The 18525-nt window shown below is 55.5% G+C and overlaps 1 protein-coding gene across 7 annotated transcripts in view; it reads right to left on the bottom strand.

The window, feature by feature from the left end:
* Positions 1-206: 206 nt before the first annotated feature.
* WSCD1 (WSC domain containing 1) overlaps positions 207-18525 on the bottom strand; it is a 36495-nt gene continuing 18176 nt past the window's right edge. For all 7 annotated transcript variants that reach the window (XM_074342444.1, XM_074342446.1, XM_074342443.1 and 4 more), the window contains 5 exons: positions 16720-16841; positions 6563-6722; positions 5432-5596; positions 2662-2862; positions 207-1295 (listed from right to left, as the gene is read on the bottom strand). In XM_074342444.1, the coding sequence (XP_074198545.1) occupies positions 943-1295; positions 2662-2862; positions 5432-5596; positions 6563-6722; positions 16720-16841 (1001 nt within the window). In that variant the 3' untranslated portion in view covers positions 207-942. The remainder of the gene's footprint in view (positions 1296-2661; positions 2863-5431; positions 5597-6562; positions 6723-16719; positions 16842-18525) is intronic.

Below are 18525 nucleotides of genomic sequence, written 5' to 3'. Positions count from 1 at the left end.
CTCATCCCTCCTGGGTCTCCCCATGCGCCCCCAACCTGCCTTCTGCTGGCATTGCTGGTCTCCAGCCCCTGGGGTCTCGGGCTCCCCTGGAGGTGCAGCCCCACCCCTGCCCCACTGTCTCCTCGCCCTCACACCCTGCTTCCGGGATATGACGCGAATCCCCAGCTTTATGGGGACAGTTGGAGAAAGAAGCCAGGCAACGAGGCACCAGTCCAAGGAGTGCTGATATTGGATGAGGTGGTGGGGGGTGCACAGAGCTTGCGGCTGGTCCTGAGGTTGGCGTGTGCGTGCGTGTGTGGCAGAGGGCTCCACTCTGCCTGTGGTGCAGACAGCCCATCCGCAGAGAAGAGAGAGAAAGGGCTGTAGAGCCGGCGGTGCCTGGGCCTCACACCACACACGGTGGGATGCAGACGCCATCAGGCTGCCTGGCCCGGCAGCCACAGTCTGTAAGTCCATCTCAGAGCACTAGTACCCGCCCAGCCCAGCATCCCGCAGTCAAGGACCCCAGCCAGCAAGCCTGCACCGGGCTGCAAACAGGAAGCCCAGGGCCTCCGACAGCCCAGGGTGCACCTGTGTGTCTGTGTGTTAGAGAGACAGACAGGCAGCCTCCGGAACACATCACCTGGCGTGTGCATCGACGTCTGACTGCGTCTGCGTGCGGGAGTGTCGGGCACACCCAGCGTGGTGGCTTTGGCGCATCATTACGGCACTGTGAGCAGGGAGTCTAAGAGGGTCTAGCTAGGAGTGTGTCCCCCTTTGCATCTGTCCTGTGACATCGGGTCTGCCTGGCCGGAACTCATGTCCGGGTCTCCCTGCGCGAGAGGGATGCAGCCCCCGGGCGTCTGAGCATCCCAGGGAGGCGCCAGGAACCGTCCGCGCATGCGCGCAGCCCCGTTGGGGCGGCTGGCTCCCCGCAGGGTGGGCAGAGCGGGCCGGGGCTTATCATCTGGGCACATACTCCTGGGGGAGCCCGGCCCAGTTGTGGTCACGCAGGGCCTGGTCCACCGTCCGGATGTAGCCGTTGATCAGGTCCTTCATCTCCGGGGTGAAGAGCTCGGGGTCGTGGGGGCGCCGGCCGCGCCGCCGGAAGCTGCCCTCCTTGTTGTTCTCCACGCAGAGCAGCCGCTCCTCGCTCACCGACACGTTGAGGAAGGCCACCATCTCCCGCAGCGTGGGCACCAGGCTGCGCCGCAGCTCCTCGTAGTGCACCACCAGCAGCCGCTTGCCGTACCTGAGCCAGTCCAGCACGTGCGAGGACCACCAGGACGCGTAGCTGTTGACGAAGTCCGGCCACTCTGGGGCGGGGAGACGGGGGCACCGCATCAGTCTCGTGCCTGCGGGGCGGCTGGCCTCCCGGGGGCTGGGATTCCCCACCGCCCACCGCCCAGGGCCAGCCTGTCCGAGCCCCGACGCAGGGAGACTCTCTTGGTGACCTCGTGCCAGGGAGAGTTACTAGCAGGCTGGGCTCTGAGGCGTCCTAAGCCCGCCTGGGAGGTGTGACCTTGGGTCTGCCTTTCCCCAGCAGTTTCCTTGGAAACACACCAAGTTAAGACAAATGTGGACTGTGAGTTCCCAGGGCTGGTTCCTTGTCTGGTGGACTGTGGCTTCCTTGAGCCTGGGGTCTCGGGCCTACTGGACGCAGTGGAGTTAAAGACCAATGGCTGGCATCTCTGCTGAGATGACCCTCGTCCACCTTTTCCTGTCTGGAGACTCTGCACGTCCAATCCTGGTGAGCCAGGCCAAGCTGGGCCTCCTGGTGAGGTGGAGATGCTGTGCGGGCTGGATTTCCTGTCCTGGGTCCTCCTACACAGCTATGTGAAGGGGGTGTCTAATTGCTGCTTCTCATGCCCTGTGGGTGGGACTGCCAGTTTAACCTGGGACCCTGCTGGGCGGTGGGGCATACAATGAAGCCATGAACAGGGGCAGCGGCCAACTTTGCAGATGAATCTACTCCATGAGATTTCTTTTCCAGCAAATTAAGAAATTATGTGGGTCTGGAGGGGGGCATGTAGGGAAGGGTGCAAATATCATGAATCACCCCAACAAAAACAGTTGCCACCTCAGACGCTGTGGGAAGCACTTGCTTTCTCTAATCTTCACAATGACCCTATGAGATTCGGACCACCCTTCTTTTTTAAGGTGAGAAAACCGAGGCTCAGAAGATAAGGTCTGCAGTTTGCCCTGGGTCACTGGGCTGGGAAGAGGGCCGGGAGGGATCAGAGCTCAGCCTGCCTGCATCCTCAAGGGAAGTCAGCAAGAGAGGGCAAGGATAGCTGGGGGGGCAGGTCTAGGGGGAGGGCGATGGGGAAAGGGGAGGACACCAGCCAGCCTCAGCTGACCCGGAGTCACGCAGGGACAGAACAAGGCTGCCCGGCCTCAGGCCGCCACGTCTTATCATGCCATCCACACTGCTGGACACAGCTGTATTTCTGATGGCTTAATGTTACATCACTCACTACCCTGACTTGTGTCTCTTTAATTCATTGCCCAAAGGCTAGACTGCGCATGCTGTGAGGGCAGAGATCGCGGCCCCCTTTAGCCTGGGCCCCCAGTGTCTTGCCCAGGGCCTGGCACCCAGTAGGACTTCAGTAAGTGTCAGCAGACTGACTCCATGAATAAAGTTGCAGTGGGTCCCCCCGGCCCCTGGCCCCTTCTGCTCACCTTTGCTCTTCCAGTTACGATCAGCTGCGTAGCCCAGGTGCCCGGCGCATTTACGATTGAACTCAGCTACCAAGGACCTGTACGGGTTCCGGATCAGCAGGATGGCGGAGTCGAACATCTCAATCTCCCTCCTGCCGCTCTCGTGGGTCTTCACGCAGATGGTGCGCCGGCTCCGCCAGTGGTCCTTCTCGCCCTTAAACCCTGCCCAGGAGAAAGGAGATGGCCCTTGGGAGGAAGGCATCATGGGGCCCCCACTACCAAAGCAGCAGACAGGTCTGAATGCTAACCTGCACCCCCGAGAGAGAGCCGAGACTGGGGGCACAGCTGAGGGTGCTGGGGGTGCCTGTGAATGGCTGCTAGGGTCTGACCCTGCCCAAGAGACAGTGAGAGCAGGAGGCATCCAAGACTGGGGAAGGATGGTGTCTCCAAGAGCAAGGAGATAAGGCACTTCCTGTAGACTGCAGAAGTCAGGAGGCAGAGGTTTGACCGTGCCCCATCTCTGGATGCTGGAGATGCATGTGTCCCGGCAGCGTCATGGCACTCTCACCTGAGCATTGCAGACAACCCTGTGAACTGACTATGGCTGCAGGCGCAGCCAGATGAAGCGACTGAGGCTCACTGTGGGTATGTGACTTGCTCAGGATCACACAGCACCCCAGCAACAGAGCCAGGGCTCTCTCCACACTGCTTTATGTCCCTTTGAGGTCTGGCTTCTACCCAGCTCCCCACAGAAGGGGCAGGCTCCCTTTCAACAGACTCAAGGGCTGTCAGCAGCTGCAGCCCCACCCTCTGACTTTATGCCATGGTCCTATAGCAGGGCCTCAGCCTTACATCTCCGGAGACTCTCACTCATCCCTACAGAGTCACCCACTTATCAACAAAGATTATTGTGTTGGACTCTATGTCGGGGGTAAAGGGGTAGGACCCAGACCCTGTCTTTAAGCTTACAGTCTGGCAGGGGACTAGCCCATGTGTAATACAGCGCACAGGGGCTTAAGGGAACAAAGAATAAGGGCAACTAGTCAGGGGGTGGAGCGAGATGTCATAGAAGGCTCCTGGAAGGATACCCCTGAACCTAGTCCCCTGGCCACATCCCAACATAGCCCATGCCATCCAGCTCTGGGGTCATGCTCCATAAATGTGCGTAAGCTTGTCTTGTGCTCTTAGAAACATACATGAGTCCCCCCCACCCCCCAAACACACACCCCTTCATGAATGGCCGGGAAGCACCTGTATCTACAGTGAGCAGTGAGGGAGTCTCTGAAGCCTGGAAAATGCAAGTCTCTTTTGAATCCGGAAATCTGGGGTCGCCTGTTGAAACTCAACACCTGTTTCAAACTCATCTCTGCCACAGGCCAAACACGAAAAGTCTTTGCTTTGATTCATTCTGTTAAACAGCTGGGAAGTTCCGGGAAAGAATGCGTCAAACCATGGGCTGAGTAAACAGGAGATCAGGTCTTTGACACCCTGAGGCCCAGGGTGCCGTTTTTACTGCCTCAGCCTATTTCGACAGCCACCACTTTTCCTTGTAACTCACACCACACCCACCCGTGACAGGTTTGGCATTTTGGCACTGGAGCTGCCTTGCAAAGTTCACGTGTGTGTGTGTCATTGCTCTGTCAGTGCTCTGAGGTCAGTGGCTACATCTAACCAGTCCCTTGAGGCTCAGAGATACGCTGGGTATCTCTAAAGCCATTTTGAGGCAGTGTGACCCCAACCCTTCCACCTGGCTATCGAGCCAGCGGGCCATTTAGCCATTTGTAGACGAAGACAGCCAGCTGTCTGAATAAGGAAGGTGGTGGCCTCCTAAGTGGGCGTGGTGGGTAGTTGGAGCCTGTCCACAGTAGGTGGTGCCCAGGGGACTGGCCCAGAGCGGGCAGGACCACATGCTTCATCTGGCCACTTCACCTGTAGGTACCGTAACACTCAGGACTCCCAAGGATGATGAACTGGGTTATGTGGACACCCCTGGTTTTTTCCCAAGCAGACCAAGACGGCTGTGGGCGATTTCAGAACCCTCTGCCAACCACAGCAAGTCTCTGTTTTCTCTAGGATGTTACTGATGGTATGTCCTCTTTTCCTAAACCAAGCTCTAAGCTGAGAACCCAGGAGAAACTGTTGCAACAATCGTCAGCAGAGAAATATATTTCACCAAATATAGATCCCACTTGGCTTATCTGAGGTTCTGAGTCTTAAACAGTGCAGAGATTTGAGCCATTTTAAAGTTCATTTACTTGACATAATGAGGCGTCTTATTTCTACAAGAGAAAGATTAGAAATCATTAAACTCTTGAAGATTTTTGGACCTGTTTTTTAAAAGTAGTATTTTGATCAGCTACCCTTGCCTCAAGAAAAAAAAGGAATGAGCAGATAAAGTCAGTTTCCCATAATTACTGAGGGTTTGGAAAATTAAGGAAAATTTAAGAGATGTTTATAGAGAGGAACCTGAGCTACTGGGCGTTCCCTTTGAATGCAGCACAGATCTTGTGAGTTTTCCCTCCAGGTGTGGTCCTCGGGCTGGCCTCATCAGCATCACCTGGGGGCTGTCAGAAATGCCAGCTCCTAGGCCCCATCTCAGATCAACTGAATCATACTCTCTGCGGGTGCAAACCAGGAATCTGTTGAATTTAATAAGCCCTCAGGATGATTCTTAAGCCCATTCAAGTTTAGGAAGGACGGTTCAGGTGCTCCAAGGAGGAGCTGGGCGGGAGAGGCCACGGGTCTGGGTGCTGGGAGCTGCCTCCCTCCCTCCCCTGCAGCCTGTGCTCACCTTTGTTGTAGAGAGTTCCATCAAAGTAGTAGCTCCCTGTGTAGAAGCCAGTGGCATGCTCGATGAGGTGCCGCGCCCACGTGTTCCCGGCTCCCGGGAAACTCGACAGAGCCACGAACACTTTGGATTTGGTGGGCAGGAACCTCCGGTCGGTACACCGGGTGTCTGAAAGTCCAGAAGTCATCTCAGGGTTACCCGCCTCCACCATGGCTTGCAGACACACTATCAGACTCCCCTAAATGGGAAGTGTTGATCCAAGACTCCCACTTAATTGATGGGAAAACTGAGGTCCAAAGAGGGGAAGGTGTTTGCCACCTTGACCTTGGCGGCACAGGTCTGGGGCTGGCCAGAGAAAGCCCCAGTGATGGCAAGGCCTCTCAGGGTAGGAATTGGGTGGGAACTGGTGCCCTTTGGACCCCCAACCCCCACTGTGTCTCCAAAGGGGTCACAGCCAAACCCTTCTGGCACAGCACAGATGATGCCAGATTCTGCAGGGGAGGTGGGTGGGGATCGTGGCCGGACAGAACAATGCCACACAACAGGCAGAGCAGCAACGAAGCAGGGCTGGACTAATTTCAGGCCAGTAAGCTCTCTGTGCCTCCTCTTCCTCCCCCAGGGCTGCTGCAGGGAGCCCAGGAAATCACCAGGCGAATGCCCCCAAGACCCCAGGGCTTGTCCCACCCCACCTGCTCTCCTTATCTGCTCCTCTGACACTCGCACGAGGAGGATGCTGGGGTCTGGGCACAGCCAGGGGCACTCACTGGTCTCCAGGGAGGTCCCTGTGGCCACTGGGCTGCCCTGCCACCCAACCCCACCACCTTGCCATTGCTATCTCTCAGGGCCTTGCCTCCCTGCTCTCCCTCAGACCACCTTCATCCCCAGAGAGACTCGGAAAAAGGTCAGGTGCTCTTCAAACTGAGCCCTGCATCCTGGGTCCATCCTCCAGGGATGGCAGAGGTCTCCCTGTTCCCATTAGCCCAAGAGGGGACCACCCACCAAGACCTCCCCCTGCCCCAGGCTATACACTTAGCCATGGTGGGCCTCTCCAAACCCCAAGGCCAAGTGTCACAACCAGCAGGAGACACAGGAGGAGGATCCTGCCCGCCTGCCCACCTCTGAAGCAGAACCCACCTTGTACGGGCGTCTGGTAGACCTCGCAGTACTTGGCCAGCCTCTGTGCCTCAGGCTCCTGGCCACACAGCGAGGCGTCCACAGCATCCCGCAGGTTGAACTGGGGGGTGGGGTAAGCACAGTAACACTCCCAGCCCCTGAGGATGGCCAGGGGGAACTCCTGCCATGGAAGGAAGAGAGAGGAAAGAGGAGCGTCTTGGGTGAATGCAGGGGCCAAGCTGGGGGAGCATGTGGGATGTCCTGCCAGCTGCCTGGGATGGACAGAGGTGTCGGTCCATCCTTCCAGCATTGGGCTCTGGGCCCTAACCCAGGGGGAACAAAGCTCAGTGAGAAGGGACCTCTGCCCTCCAGGAGCTCATCACTGGCCGGCGACAAATCAACCGTTACCCCACAGTATGAGCGGAGCTCCTATGGAGGGGCCAGTCCAGCGGGTGGACTGGGACTGGACTTTGGAGATGCCTAGGGGGTCAGGAAGGGGCCAGACACTGTAGTTGGGGAATCATCTGAACGAACGTGTGTGGGGGTCAGGATGGGATGGAGAAGCCCCCTAGGGCAGCTCCGCACTCAACATCTTTAACCAACAGACTGTGAGCACTGAGTGAGGTCTGGAATTCCCTCCCACCAGCCCTCCCTGGGAAGAGACCAGCCTAAACCCTGTTTCTGAGGTCCTGCTGTGGGATGGGGCACAGGGCTGGCGAGGGACCCCCACACAGCATCTCTCCAGGACGGGAGGGGTGGGCACCAGCAGACCTTGATTCCTTGGAGTTGCTCAGCCTGAGGGGGGCTTCCCGAAAACAGAGGGGCCCTGCCAGGGTTAGGAAAGGGCCACGCCAGCTCCTGGCAGTCTTTCACATGTTTTCTTGTTCCCTCTGGGGAGGCTGCACCCACCACACAGTGGAGAGAGCTGGGGCGCTGGCATCCGGAAAGCCTGGATGTGAATTCAGGTCAGGGCAGGGTCACTTTGAACCTCTCTGAATTTCACCGTGAAACAAAGGGGATAAAGCCCACCGTGCACATTCGTTGCGAAGACTAGCTGAGAAAGATCCAGATGGCCCCCGCTGGGCCCAGCATACAGTAGGCACTTTCCCCAAGGAACTGGCCGTCCTCAGCCTGCTTATCCCTGTGGGCGTCAGCCGCGCTCGCTCAACGATTCCTCCACCTCCGCTCCCACACTTATGACTTGGGCCCCTACTATGTGCCAGGCGCTAGGCAGACACTTGGCCCCATTTCAGCTCTGCCTCTCCGTGCATCTTGCAAACAGGAGATGCGAGGTCCCCCCAGAGCACAGAGAGAGGAGAGGAGTCTCTTGAGTGCGTGTGAAGGAGGAAGGGAGGGAAGCAGTGGGTGGAGAAGACATCTCGTGGCTGAGGGAAACGCTGAACAAACCTTTTTATTTTTTGCCCACAGCAAAATCGCATAAATAAATAAATAAAAGAAAATCAATAGCGTTTTCTGAGTGTGGCTTGGCAGAGCCGAGGATCTCAGCCCTCAGAGAAGACAAGAGGTGGTGTCCCAGCCAAGGGAGGGTGGTGCAGAGCCTGGGGGCCAGGAGGGGTCCTAGGAGGGAGGGGGACGGAAGGCTGTCCCCAGGGAAGGGTTGTTCTCAAGCGCAGGCGGGATGCTCTCCCAGATGCCTCGCAGCTCCTATGAAGGCCTCTCCCTGCCTCCCTTGTCTTTCGCCAAGGCTCCGGGGCAGCTTCACCTCTGCCAGGAATTTCAGCAGGGTCCAGGCCCGTGCTCCCCTCTCAGGACTGAGCTGCCACGTGGGGACATTAGAGAGGATGCGTTCACTGCTCCTACAGTACATACCCCTACACACACACCCACACCCATACACTCCTACATACACACACACACATATACACATCTCTACACACACATACCCCAAATCTGCTTCCAGAACTCAGCGCTCCCTTTTGGATTAGAAAAACGCTATACAGTCCTTGGTTCCAGGAGCAAATCACTTCCTCTTTTGGAACCTCAGTTTCTCTATCTGTAAAATGGACATAGCCCTTAATTTGGCCTGTCTGCAAGAGTCAGAGGACCTCATTTCTCTCCCTCTGGTCCACTGACAGGGCCAGTGAGACCTGGACATCTCTCCTCATGCCTTTTCTGGATGAGGTTTGAGTTGGGGATTTCTCCCAGGAATGGGGAAAGGGGGGAGGTAGTCATTCTGGGTGTCCATGGGTTTGTGTCCAGAGGTACCAGGGAGAAGCACCGGGCAGCAGAGAAAGCACCAGGTTTACAATCCAACAGACCTGGACTCAAATCCTAGGACCACAGTTTAATATCTGTGTGACTTTGGGCCAGTAACTGACCACCCCTCCACCCCCTCCTTGCCGAGCCTCGGCCGTCTCATCTGTCGCGTGGGCACAGTAATATTCACACTGAAGAGTGCTGGGTGAATGAAGGGAGGATGATGCAGGGAAAGGGCCCAGCCCAGGCCCAGCACGTAGTAGAGTCTCCTACTCTCATCTCTGAAGGTCTCTCATTGTACGGGAGGTGGGCCCCAGACCACCTTCCTGACACTCAGAGGACCTGAGAGCTTGGCTCCTAAAATTCCTCACTTTGGCTCCCCCTCCAAGGCCCCCAAAGCTCAGGATCAAGCAACAGTGGGAAGCCCCTCCCTCAAGGAGAACGTGGGGCCCTTGGTCTTGATCAGACATGTAAAAAAAGAATTGCTTTGTGTACTCAGTAGCCACCATGAGGCCCTAACGCTGCAACCTGCACAGCCTGGCCCACAGCTGCCGTCATTGTCACTTATTTACCTGGCTTACAGTCTGCCTCGATCCAGGAGAACGTAAGCGGGGATTTTGGTGTGTCTGGTGGGCTTTGCTGCATTCTCAGTACTTAGAACAGTGTCTAGAACAGGGTGGATGCTTAATGAATGTTTGATGGGTGAACCAATGAATGAATGAATGAATGAATGAATACCCTTCCCAGATCCCAACTCCGCCCCCAGAGTTGTTGGCGATGGGCTTGGACATAAGCCTTCTGTTGGTCTTCTGCACCCCGGGCATGAATAAAGAGAAGAAAACCTGTCACATCTGAGCAAACCCCTCCCCGACAACAGGAACCCCAGGGGGCTGTGCTGTCCTGGGATTCCTGTTCAGACAAGAACATTTCATCAACAGAGTGAAAAAAAAGTGTGTTCAGGGCGGGTTGGTTCTGTCTCCCTCTCCGACGGTGAGGGTGCTGCTGAGGTTGACACCTCACAATCCTATCTCCCAGGGCTGGGTCCTGGCTGCCCCCGACCGTGACCTGAACCTTTTTGCTTCCTTGAGTGGATTAAACTGTCAAGTTTCCAGGTGTTTGTCGAGCGACGGGAGAGCCGCAGACAGTAATGTGGTTTTATTTACAACATAACCTCTTCAGCAACATCACTGGATTCTGAAAACACAGAACAATTTTCAGCCTCTAGGGGATTTCTAAGACATGATTTCCATAAAAATTAAATATTGATGAATCTTATCTCTCTGCCAACCTCCCTGTTCCCCGCACTTCCACCCTAAGCCCAAGTGAGAGGCAGAGAGAAGGGGAGAAAATGAACTGAAAAAGCAAAGCAGCAGAAGAAAGCGGGGACAGAGATGTGGGACCGTTTCAATTAAACAGACGCAGCGTTAGAGAGGGAGCTGGCGCAGCTGAGTCCGCAGGTGGGGTAGGGACAGGCGCATCCTAACCCCGCACTTCCTCGACAGCCTGAGCCTGGGTGTCCAGGATGCAGCCTCGGGCAGGGGCTGCGGGGTGGGCGGGCACAGTCTGGAGCCAGGTCATGATACGGCCAGGCCTGGGCCCGCTGGGTCCACGTGCAAAGGCTTGGGCATGGCCAAGGGGTCACGGAGTAGGTCCTGGTAGTAGAGCCTCGATTTTGTCATCCGTGAAGGGGGTATCGCTTAATGATGAAGCGCTCTGGAGTCAGCAGGTGTGAGTTTAAATTTAGATGGACTGAGTCTTGAATTCTCCAGATGTAAAGGGGATTCAAGGATGGAATGAAATACGGTCATCCCTTGTTATCTGCAGGGATCAGTCTCAGGACCTGCTGCGGATACTGGAACCCGCGAATCCGCAAGTCTGCGGTTCTGCATCCACAGATTAAACTAGCAGCAGAGGATGTAGCACTGCGGCACCGATTTATTGAAGAAGATCCGCGTGTAAGTGGACAAGCACAGTTCACACTCCTGTTGTTCAAGGGACAGCTGTATTATTAAGGTGACTTTCAGAGAGTAGATTCTCAGCAGCGTGGTTAGTTCGAGTCCGGGGAAGACTAAATGCACGTGGTGGGGACAGAGGCACTGGCCTTCCCTCTGAATCCATTCTCCACACGAAGAGCTGACCCACCAACCCCCTTCCATGTGTCCAGCCTCAAAGGTGCTGCCTCAAGATGGTTTGGGGCAAATGTCAGAGTGTCTCCAGGGGCCCCTAGGGGATGTCCCCTTGGGCAATGGCTCTCTGCAGACCCCAGATAGCAGACAGAGCTGGTAACTCACAAACCCAGACCCTTACAGACCCAACCCTTGGCAGAGACGTGAAATTTCGTGCCACATGGAGGGAAAGGGGCCACGCGGGATGGACCGCATCTGTTGGGATCCAAGCGGATTTGGCCAGAGCCGCCACCCAGCAGAGAACAAGCGGGCTCCACGTTGGTGAGTGCCTTTCCATCCCATAGGCAACTGGGTTAGCGCTGCCATGAAGGGGACAAAGGAAAACCCTCAGAAGAAAGGTCAGTGGGAAAACATCCAGGGACGACGATTCTGCACGAAGAACTTAGACACCCAAAATAGGCCAAACAAGGGCGAGCAGAATGGGTAACACCTCTCTCCCTCCAAAGCTTTTCTCAGTAGAACCACTAGACATTGCAGGGAGAACCAACCTCAGATCACAAGGCGTAATAGCTGGTGAGGCGTCACACGTTAGTAACCTATTTGCAGATGGTGTTAGATTTCAGGCATCCGCCCCACCCTGGGAACACGCACTCCCGCAAACGGTCTACCCACCTGCGCACAAAATGGGGCTTGGAAATGAATTACCCTGGACCCAGACTGGTACCAATGCAAATACCTAAGCTCATTCTCACCTTCTGTCCAAATGAGGGAGGTGACAGGATCATGAGTACTGAGAATGAGCAGGTTTTCTTCCTTCTCCAACGCAATTGCAGAAAATTAGACAAGATCATTTTACCGAGTTTAAAAACACATCACATTGGTCAAGTGCCTCTCACTGGCAGAGTCAGATCATTAAGGTGCTGATACTGCCCCAAATGTTCTGTCCCTGTCAAACTACACTCTGGGAGCTTCCCAAATCCATTTTAACCAACTAGCAAAAAAAAAACCAAAACCCCAAAACAGTAGAGATTTCTAATTGGAGCCGCAAATAAACCTCAGATAGTGCTCAAAATTGGGGCACAGCACGAGGAGGGTGCCCCCTTTTCCCACTTCCATGATCCACCTCTGGCATCTGCTGCTCCCAGCCCCCCTGCCCAGCCAGCCCTAATTAAGCCTGCAGCCCCCACCCCCAGATTTAGCTCTGCCCCATTTAACCTTCTGCTGTGAGCCTTTTCCGTCATAAAAGTCTTTGAAAACATTTTCAATGGCTGCATTATAGTCCACCGTATGGCCGTGGCATAATGTAACCGCTCCCACATCGCAGGACATTTGAGCTTGTCTTGCAGCCAAATTAGGAGGCGATGAAGCTGCCATGGGACGTCTCTGCAGCCTCAGTGCCGCTGGCCTTTCCGGAGAGAAAGTGCTTGGCACTTCGGTCAGAAAAGTACAGCCAGACATCCTCAAATTCACCTCTCTCCACGTCCAGGAGAGGACAGAGAAAACCGTTCCTGCCAACAGGTCCCTGACCTCCACAGGCCTGCATTGGCTGAAACACCATCTGATCTCACATTCACCAGATCTCAACGCTGGAGGCGAAATTCACTTCTTCTACTCACTAAACAGTTGGAAAAGATGATCACCAGGATGCAGATGTGTGAAGAACGTGGACCAGGCCTGGGCATGGCCGAGCCAACACCTCCAAGCTGGCCCTCTAGGAGAGTGGTTATCGATGGAGGGCCCTGCAGGGGACCCCGGCGATGTCTGGAGACAGTCACAGCTAAGTGGGGGGCTCTACTGGCACGCAGCGGGCAGAGCCCAGAGATGCCGCTAAGCATCCTACGATGTACCAACAGATTTCCAAACAACTACCCGACCTGCAATGTCGACAGTGGCAAGGGTGAGAAGTCCTGCCCTAGAGTGAGGTCAGGGTCCCAGGCCAAGCTTCCACTGGGACCACCCAAAAGGCTTGAGTCCAAGTCATACCAATAACCACAGGGCAGGACGAGGGAGAAGGGATGAAAGACATTGTGGGAACCAAAGGCTCACTCTGCTGGGTAGATGGTGGTTTTACTTGGAAGCATCCTTGCCCTTCCTGGAATCCCCCAATTCCAGAGCCAGGACACAGGTAGACTTCGGTCGCAGTTTTGCCAAGGCATCTCTGGGGATGGCCCTGAGGACTGCCGCCTCCCAAAGAGGTCCACAGAGACCACCCTCCACCCCAGAGCATCCTACCCACAGCCATGAAACCCCACCCCAGTCGTATCATCCCCGCCCCCCACCACACAGTCAGTAGCTCCCTCTTATCCACCGAAAAACATCTGGACTTTTGAGGCAGGCATCCAAGGCTCGTTGCAGTCCCCGCCCTACTTTCACAGGGCACCACAGAGCTCTGCACTCCCGACAAGCTGGCTGCCTCCCCGTCACCTCGCCCCTACTCAACCATTGCCCAGTTTTGGGATGCGCTCCTCACATCCCTCATCCTCCAGCTCTAACCCTTCCAAAAAGTTGCAGCCCTCCTCCCTCAGCCTCCCTCCAAGACTCCTTCATCCCTGCCAGGCACTGACCTTCCTCTGCCATGGGTCACAGTCACCCGGTTCCTGTCCTGGCCCCAGGAGTGAGCTCCACCTCATGGGGGGGGTGACACCCCCCGTAAGTGTCAGCGTATGTGTTTGGCCCCGTTCCACTGAGTGTGTCTTGCCAAGACCCGCTTTCAACCTGAAAGCTGGAAATAGTGACTCTGCTCCTCACAGCTGCAAAACTCTGTGGATCTAAACAATGAGACTCAAGGAAGCAGCCGCCATCCCAGCCCCATCCGACAATACAGGGGAGGCCAGGATAGGAGCCAGGCTGACAGCACAGATTCCTATGCCTGTAGGACAAAGGCCACTTGCTGAGAACCCTGGATGCCCTGGCATCCTTGTTCTGACCTGAACAGCTCGCAGCGTCACTGGCCAGAGCCGAACAAGTAATGGGTCCTTGAGGTGCATCTCGAGGGGAGACGTACAAAGCTCTAAGATGTACGGGGGCATAAGACACCAAGAGCAAGCAGGCACCTTTCCTCACATGCTCCAATGTGAGACTGCAGGAGCCTGGATTTGTGCCTGTAAATATGAAGAAAGGCTGGAAATAGGAGTTGAAGAGCTTAAAATCTTCAGGTTTTGTATCTGTAACCACAAGGCAGAATTCTCTGAGCCCCGATGGGCTCCACCAGGGGAGGTGCCCCCCCCAACCCCCAGCCAAATACCGAGGAATCGACCAGGGATGCTGTTTTGAAGCCGTCCTCCCTTAAAGAGGAGTCACAGGAGTCCCTGGTTTCCCTCTTACTTGTAGCCAGCAGGGGCGTAAAATTAACTCCACCTTTGCCAAGGGCAGCCTGGCAAAGTTTACTCATATGACAAGGACATATAGCCTTTGACCCCAGCACCTCCTATAAGTTTTATCTGGCAGATCCGCCAAGACAAAACGACCCACCTACAAGGATAATCATTGCAGCCTTTGTAAAAGCAAAAGACTGGAAACAACCTAAATGCTTAACAGCAGGGGATTGGTTAAATAAATTATAGGACATCCGTGTAATGGAATAAAAGAGTGGGAAAGCGCTTTCTGTGCCAATCTGGAGCAACTTCCGAGATAGACTGTTGCCGGAAAGGCGTGAGGGGCAGGGTAGTGTGTGTGGCTCGTTACCATCTGTGGGGTTTGCAAAGGCATCATGACTCTGTAAAGGAATAACCGCTTGAATATTCATAGACTCTCTGAGAGTGGACTCGGGAGGTCTGGCCCATCAGCTGCGTCCAAGGAGGGACACCGAGTGGACGACACACAGGGGAGAAAGGAAGGCTTGCCTTTCGACACCCTTTGGGTATCTCTTTACTGTGTTCCGTGTGAGGCTATTATCCATTGAAAATAACTTAAAGGACCAAAGTCGCACTCCCTTTCCTCTTGTTTCTTCTGTCTCCTGTCTCCCCGTCAGCCACTCAGCCGGCTGTCCCCTTCCCCATCCCCGCTGATGTCACACAGAGAGGCAGCAGCATAAAAAGCACGGGTGTGTGGTGCCAAGAGTGGCATGGAAAGCCGGGGGCTCCGTGCCCGAGCGTGAGAGCTCTCACTCCCGCAAACCTGCATCGGCCCTGCTGCAGGAAGGGGCCCGACCATCCCCCCTCACGGAGCGCTGGGAGGACCAGAGCCCACCACGGGAGGGAAGGCAGCCGCTGCCCAGTGTCCAGCACGCAGGCGGACACCTCCACGTCATGGACCGAGGAGACTGGCCTTCAGCAGGTCCAGACCAGCTGAGTTCCTCTGATTGCAGCGGGAGGCTCTCCAGGGAGCCGCCCTGAACTGCAGGTGTAAAGGAAGCCCAGACAGGGCAGCTTGCTTCCCTGCATGTGTAAGCAGGTGTCCCAGCCCCAGCCGCCTCTACCGGGCTCTGCCCCAACTAGGGGGAGAGGGGAGGAAGGGGTCCTGGGGCCGGATGTCCGTGAATCAACAGTCTTCTCGGCTTCCAGCATTGTGTCTTGTAAGCCCTGACGCCCGAAACATCCTTGGCAGTGGCTTCGGAAGTGCTGGAGATGTAAAAGCCACTTCAAAGGCTGCGCTTGCAAGAGGAAAGCACGTATGAAAAAGGCTTTGTCTGCTCCCTCCTCCAAGGGAAGCATCTCTGGGAGGTCGAGAACACAGAACAGACGGAGGGCAGGGGCGGTGAGGCAGAGGGTGTGCTCCTTTGTGTCCAAACACACCTGCTTTCACTGAAGCCCACGTCCTGCACCCTTCAAACCACCAGCAGGCTACAGAGCTAGGCGGAGTTCAAATCCTGGCTCTCCCCATTCCTGGCTGTGTGATCTCAGGCAGAACCCTCAACTTCTCTCTGCCTGTTTCCTCACCTGCAAAATGCAGTCAAATCATAACACCTACCCCATACGATTGTCAACAGGATTAAGTGGGATTAACACCTGTGAAGTTGGACAAGAACCTGGCGTGGAATAAACGATCGGTACCTGTTAGCAGCTGTTGATAACCAAACCACCACCGCCACCACCATCATCACCGCCAAAGCCCTTCTCTCTCCTAGCCCCACTCTGTTATGCTGCCACTATCACAGTCCCATCAAGGCTACTGAACCCCAGCACGTAGCAGCAGCCCCAAACCCCAGCCTACTGCCACCCAGGGCCACTCCTAGGGCCATAGCATCCAGCCCAATCCGGAGACGGCAGGACTCCAGCCCCAGACCTCGATGTTCTTCCAGCAGCCTGCTGGTCCTGCCAGCCTCCCTTCACACCCTGCCTGGGTCCTGCCTGGGTCCTGCCTTTGACAAGCCCTGTCTGGCCCTGACCAACTTTTCCCACCCTAGAGCCGACAGGCGACGCAGGGACAATGGCCTTTGGTGCCCAGCCCGGCCTCCGCACAGTCACACTCCACTCCTCGGTCCAGGCTGAACCAAAGGTACATGTGTGACTTCAGCCCCCAGAGTCGATTCACAGCCCAATGCTGTCGCACAAAGAACAGAAAATCCATCAGCATGCCCCAAGTCCCCAGCCAGCATCTTCTTGCTTCCAAACCAAGTCAATTTAATATCTGACACTTGCGCCCAGAGCTCACATCGGGAAAGGCACGATTCTTTCAGCTTTACCACCTTCGCTGACAATTCCTGACCCAGCCTCGGATCACCGAGTTAGCGGGCTCCCTGCCGGCACCCTCTGAGACTCCGCTGCATCGCCTGCGGCGCTCCCACCCCGCCCTCCTCGCCTCCCACCCAGGCTGGAGAATGGACACCCCTCTCTGAGACCGCCACTCACACTGGAAGGTTAAAGGACATGGCTGTGATGTCGCAATCGCTCTTACTTTCTGGGAACAGAATCCTGAGCACGTCTCCACCGTCACGTTGGCCTGTACCAGGGAGTCGGGGAAGGCGTGCGTGACATTCTCCGGCAGCCGGAAGCAGCCCCGGTATGTGACGGTCCTCCCTGTGGGGAAGGAAATAGGGTTTTGGTTGAGAAACAGTGTCCGCCATTCTCCGCGCCTGTCCCAAGGGGAGATGGTGGCTTCAGGTCCTGAAATAGATGGAAATAGACTCGGGAGGGGGCGGATTTCCAATCAGAGAGAGCAAACTGCCTGGAGAGGCTGTGGTCAAGACAAGCTCCTGAGAGAAATCAGGCACTAGGCCCTTGGTCACCCAGGGGCACTGATGAGGGGCCACTTGGCTGGAACTGAGCTCATGCCTTGCTTCTCCCGTCAGCCCTCAGGGAACAGTGTCCATCCTCCTTTCCATCCCTTCCTTCCACGAATCCGGATTGTGTATCCATCATGTGCTGCACTAGGGGACCCGAGAGACCATGATATTCTGGAAAGTTCTGCCCAAGCATGCCAGAAAAGAGACGTAGATTCTAAAATCTGAAATCCCGCCACCATCCCTCTTGCTGTGCCGTCGAGTCACACCGCAACTTTGCGCTTTCTCTGATCTTGAACTCTCACCAATTTCTAGGAATACTCCTCACCCTTGTGGTACCAAGGAAGCCTCCTGCCAAACTGTTCTTCAACCTTCTGGTGGAAAAGTCCAGCCCTCTAGTTGGCTTCCTTGGTGCTAAACAAACCTTCTGGAATGTTCTGACACCAACTGCTCCTATCTCTTCCAGACTCATCCAAGTTTCTCTAGCTGGCATCCTGATTCACATCCCATTCTCTTTCTAACACATCTCCTGGGATTCTTGGCCTGCCACACGTCTGGGCCAGCAGCAGAAACCCTCTCGCCAGTCAGCACCACGGCAGGAGGGCTCTCTGCATGCAAAACTGCCAAGCAGGACCAACCTCTGGGTCTGGAAACCCATCCAATCGACCATGGCACCAGTGGTCTGGGTGTCAGGGAATGGACCTATTAGGGCATAGATAAAGGAAAGCAGCCTGGTGCTGGGAAAACAGTCCAGGCCGGGTATCCTAATGGCCCAGCACAGAGTATCTGTTCTGTTAAAGGTCTCATTAGTGAATCCATAAAGAGTGTGTTGTCAGAGTCTCTACCCCTGTCCCCATTACCCCATGTGGAGCCCTTGTTCCCAAACACATCCTGTCTGAATGCAGGAAGCACTTAAGCAGCCTAGCTGCCCGGGTCTGAGCACCAAGACACTTTCCTCATCACCCTGACACTATAGACAGTGGCCAGGGTTGGTTTTGAAACTCACCCCTGCTTCTCACAGCTGGGCTTCCGTTCTGCTTGGCAAACTCATTCATCCCTAGGAAAGCTCTCCCAGAAACCCCTCTGCAGTCTTAGCTTCTGACCTGACACCTCTTTCTCTGAGCTCTGCCCAGTTCTCAAACTAAGCCAACAGCTCTCCTGAAGCCCTGGTCCATGGCCAGAGGCAGCTGAGTTCATGAGTTGATGGACCTGGGTGCTGGGCTATCCCTCCATCATCTGCCATCCTACCCTTGCCAGTGGTGGGGAGAGGTCTCCCACATCCTGACTTCTTCCCAGCCTGGCCCCTCTCAGTCAGGAAGAGGGTGGTCCCCAATGTGTGCAAATGTACACAGCTGTATTATTCTATAAAGGGAGACTTTCATAATTACATAAAGTGGATCTGGGTCTTGTTATCTTGCAAGAGGACAAATCTGAGTTTCCCATGCACTGAGCTGGGTCCCCTCAGTTGTCATCTCAATTTG

This window comes from Camelus bactrianus, chromosome 16 (genome assembly GCF_048773025.1).
Source record: "Camelus bactrianus isolate YW-2024 breed Bactrian camel chromosome 16, ASM4877302v1, whole genome shotgun sequence".
Lineage (NCBI taxonomy): Eukaryota > Metazoa > Chordata > Mammalia > Artiodactyla > Camelidae > Camelus > Camelus bactrianus.
Note: the sequence above shows the minus strand (reverse complement) of the source record. Positions and strands in the feature narration are given on the sequence as shown.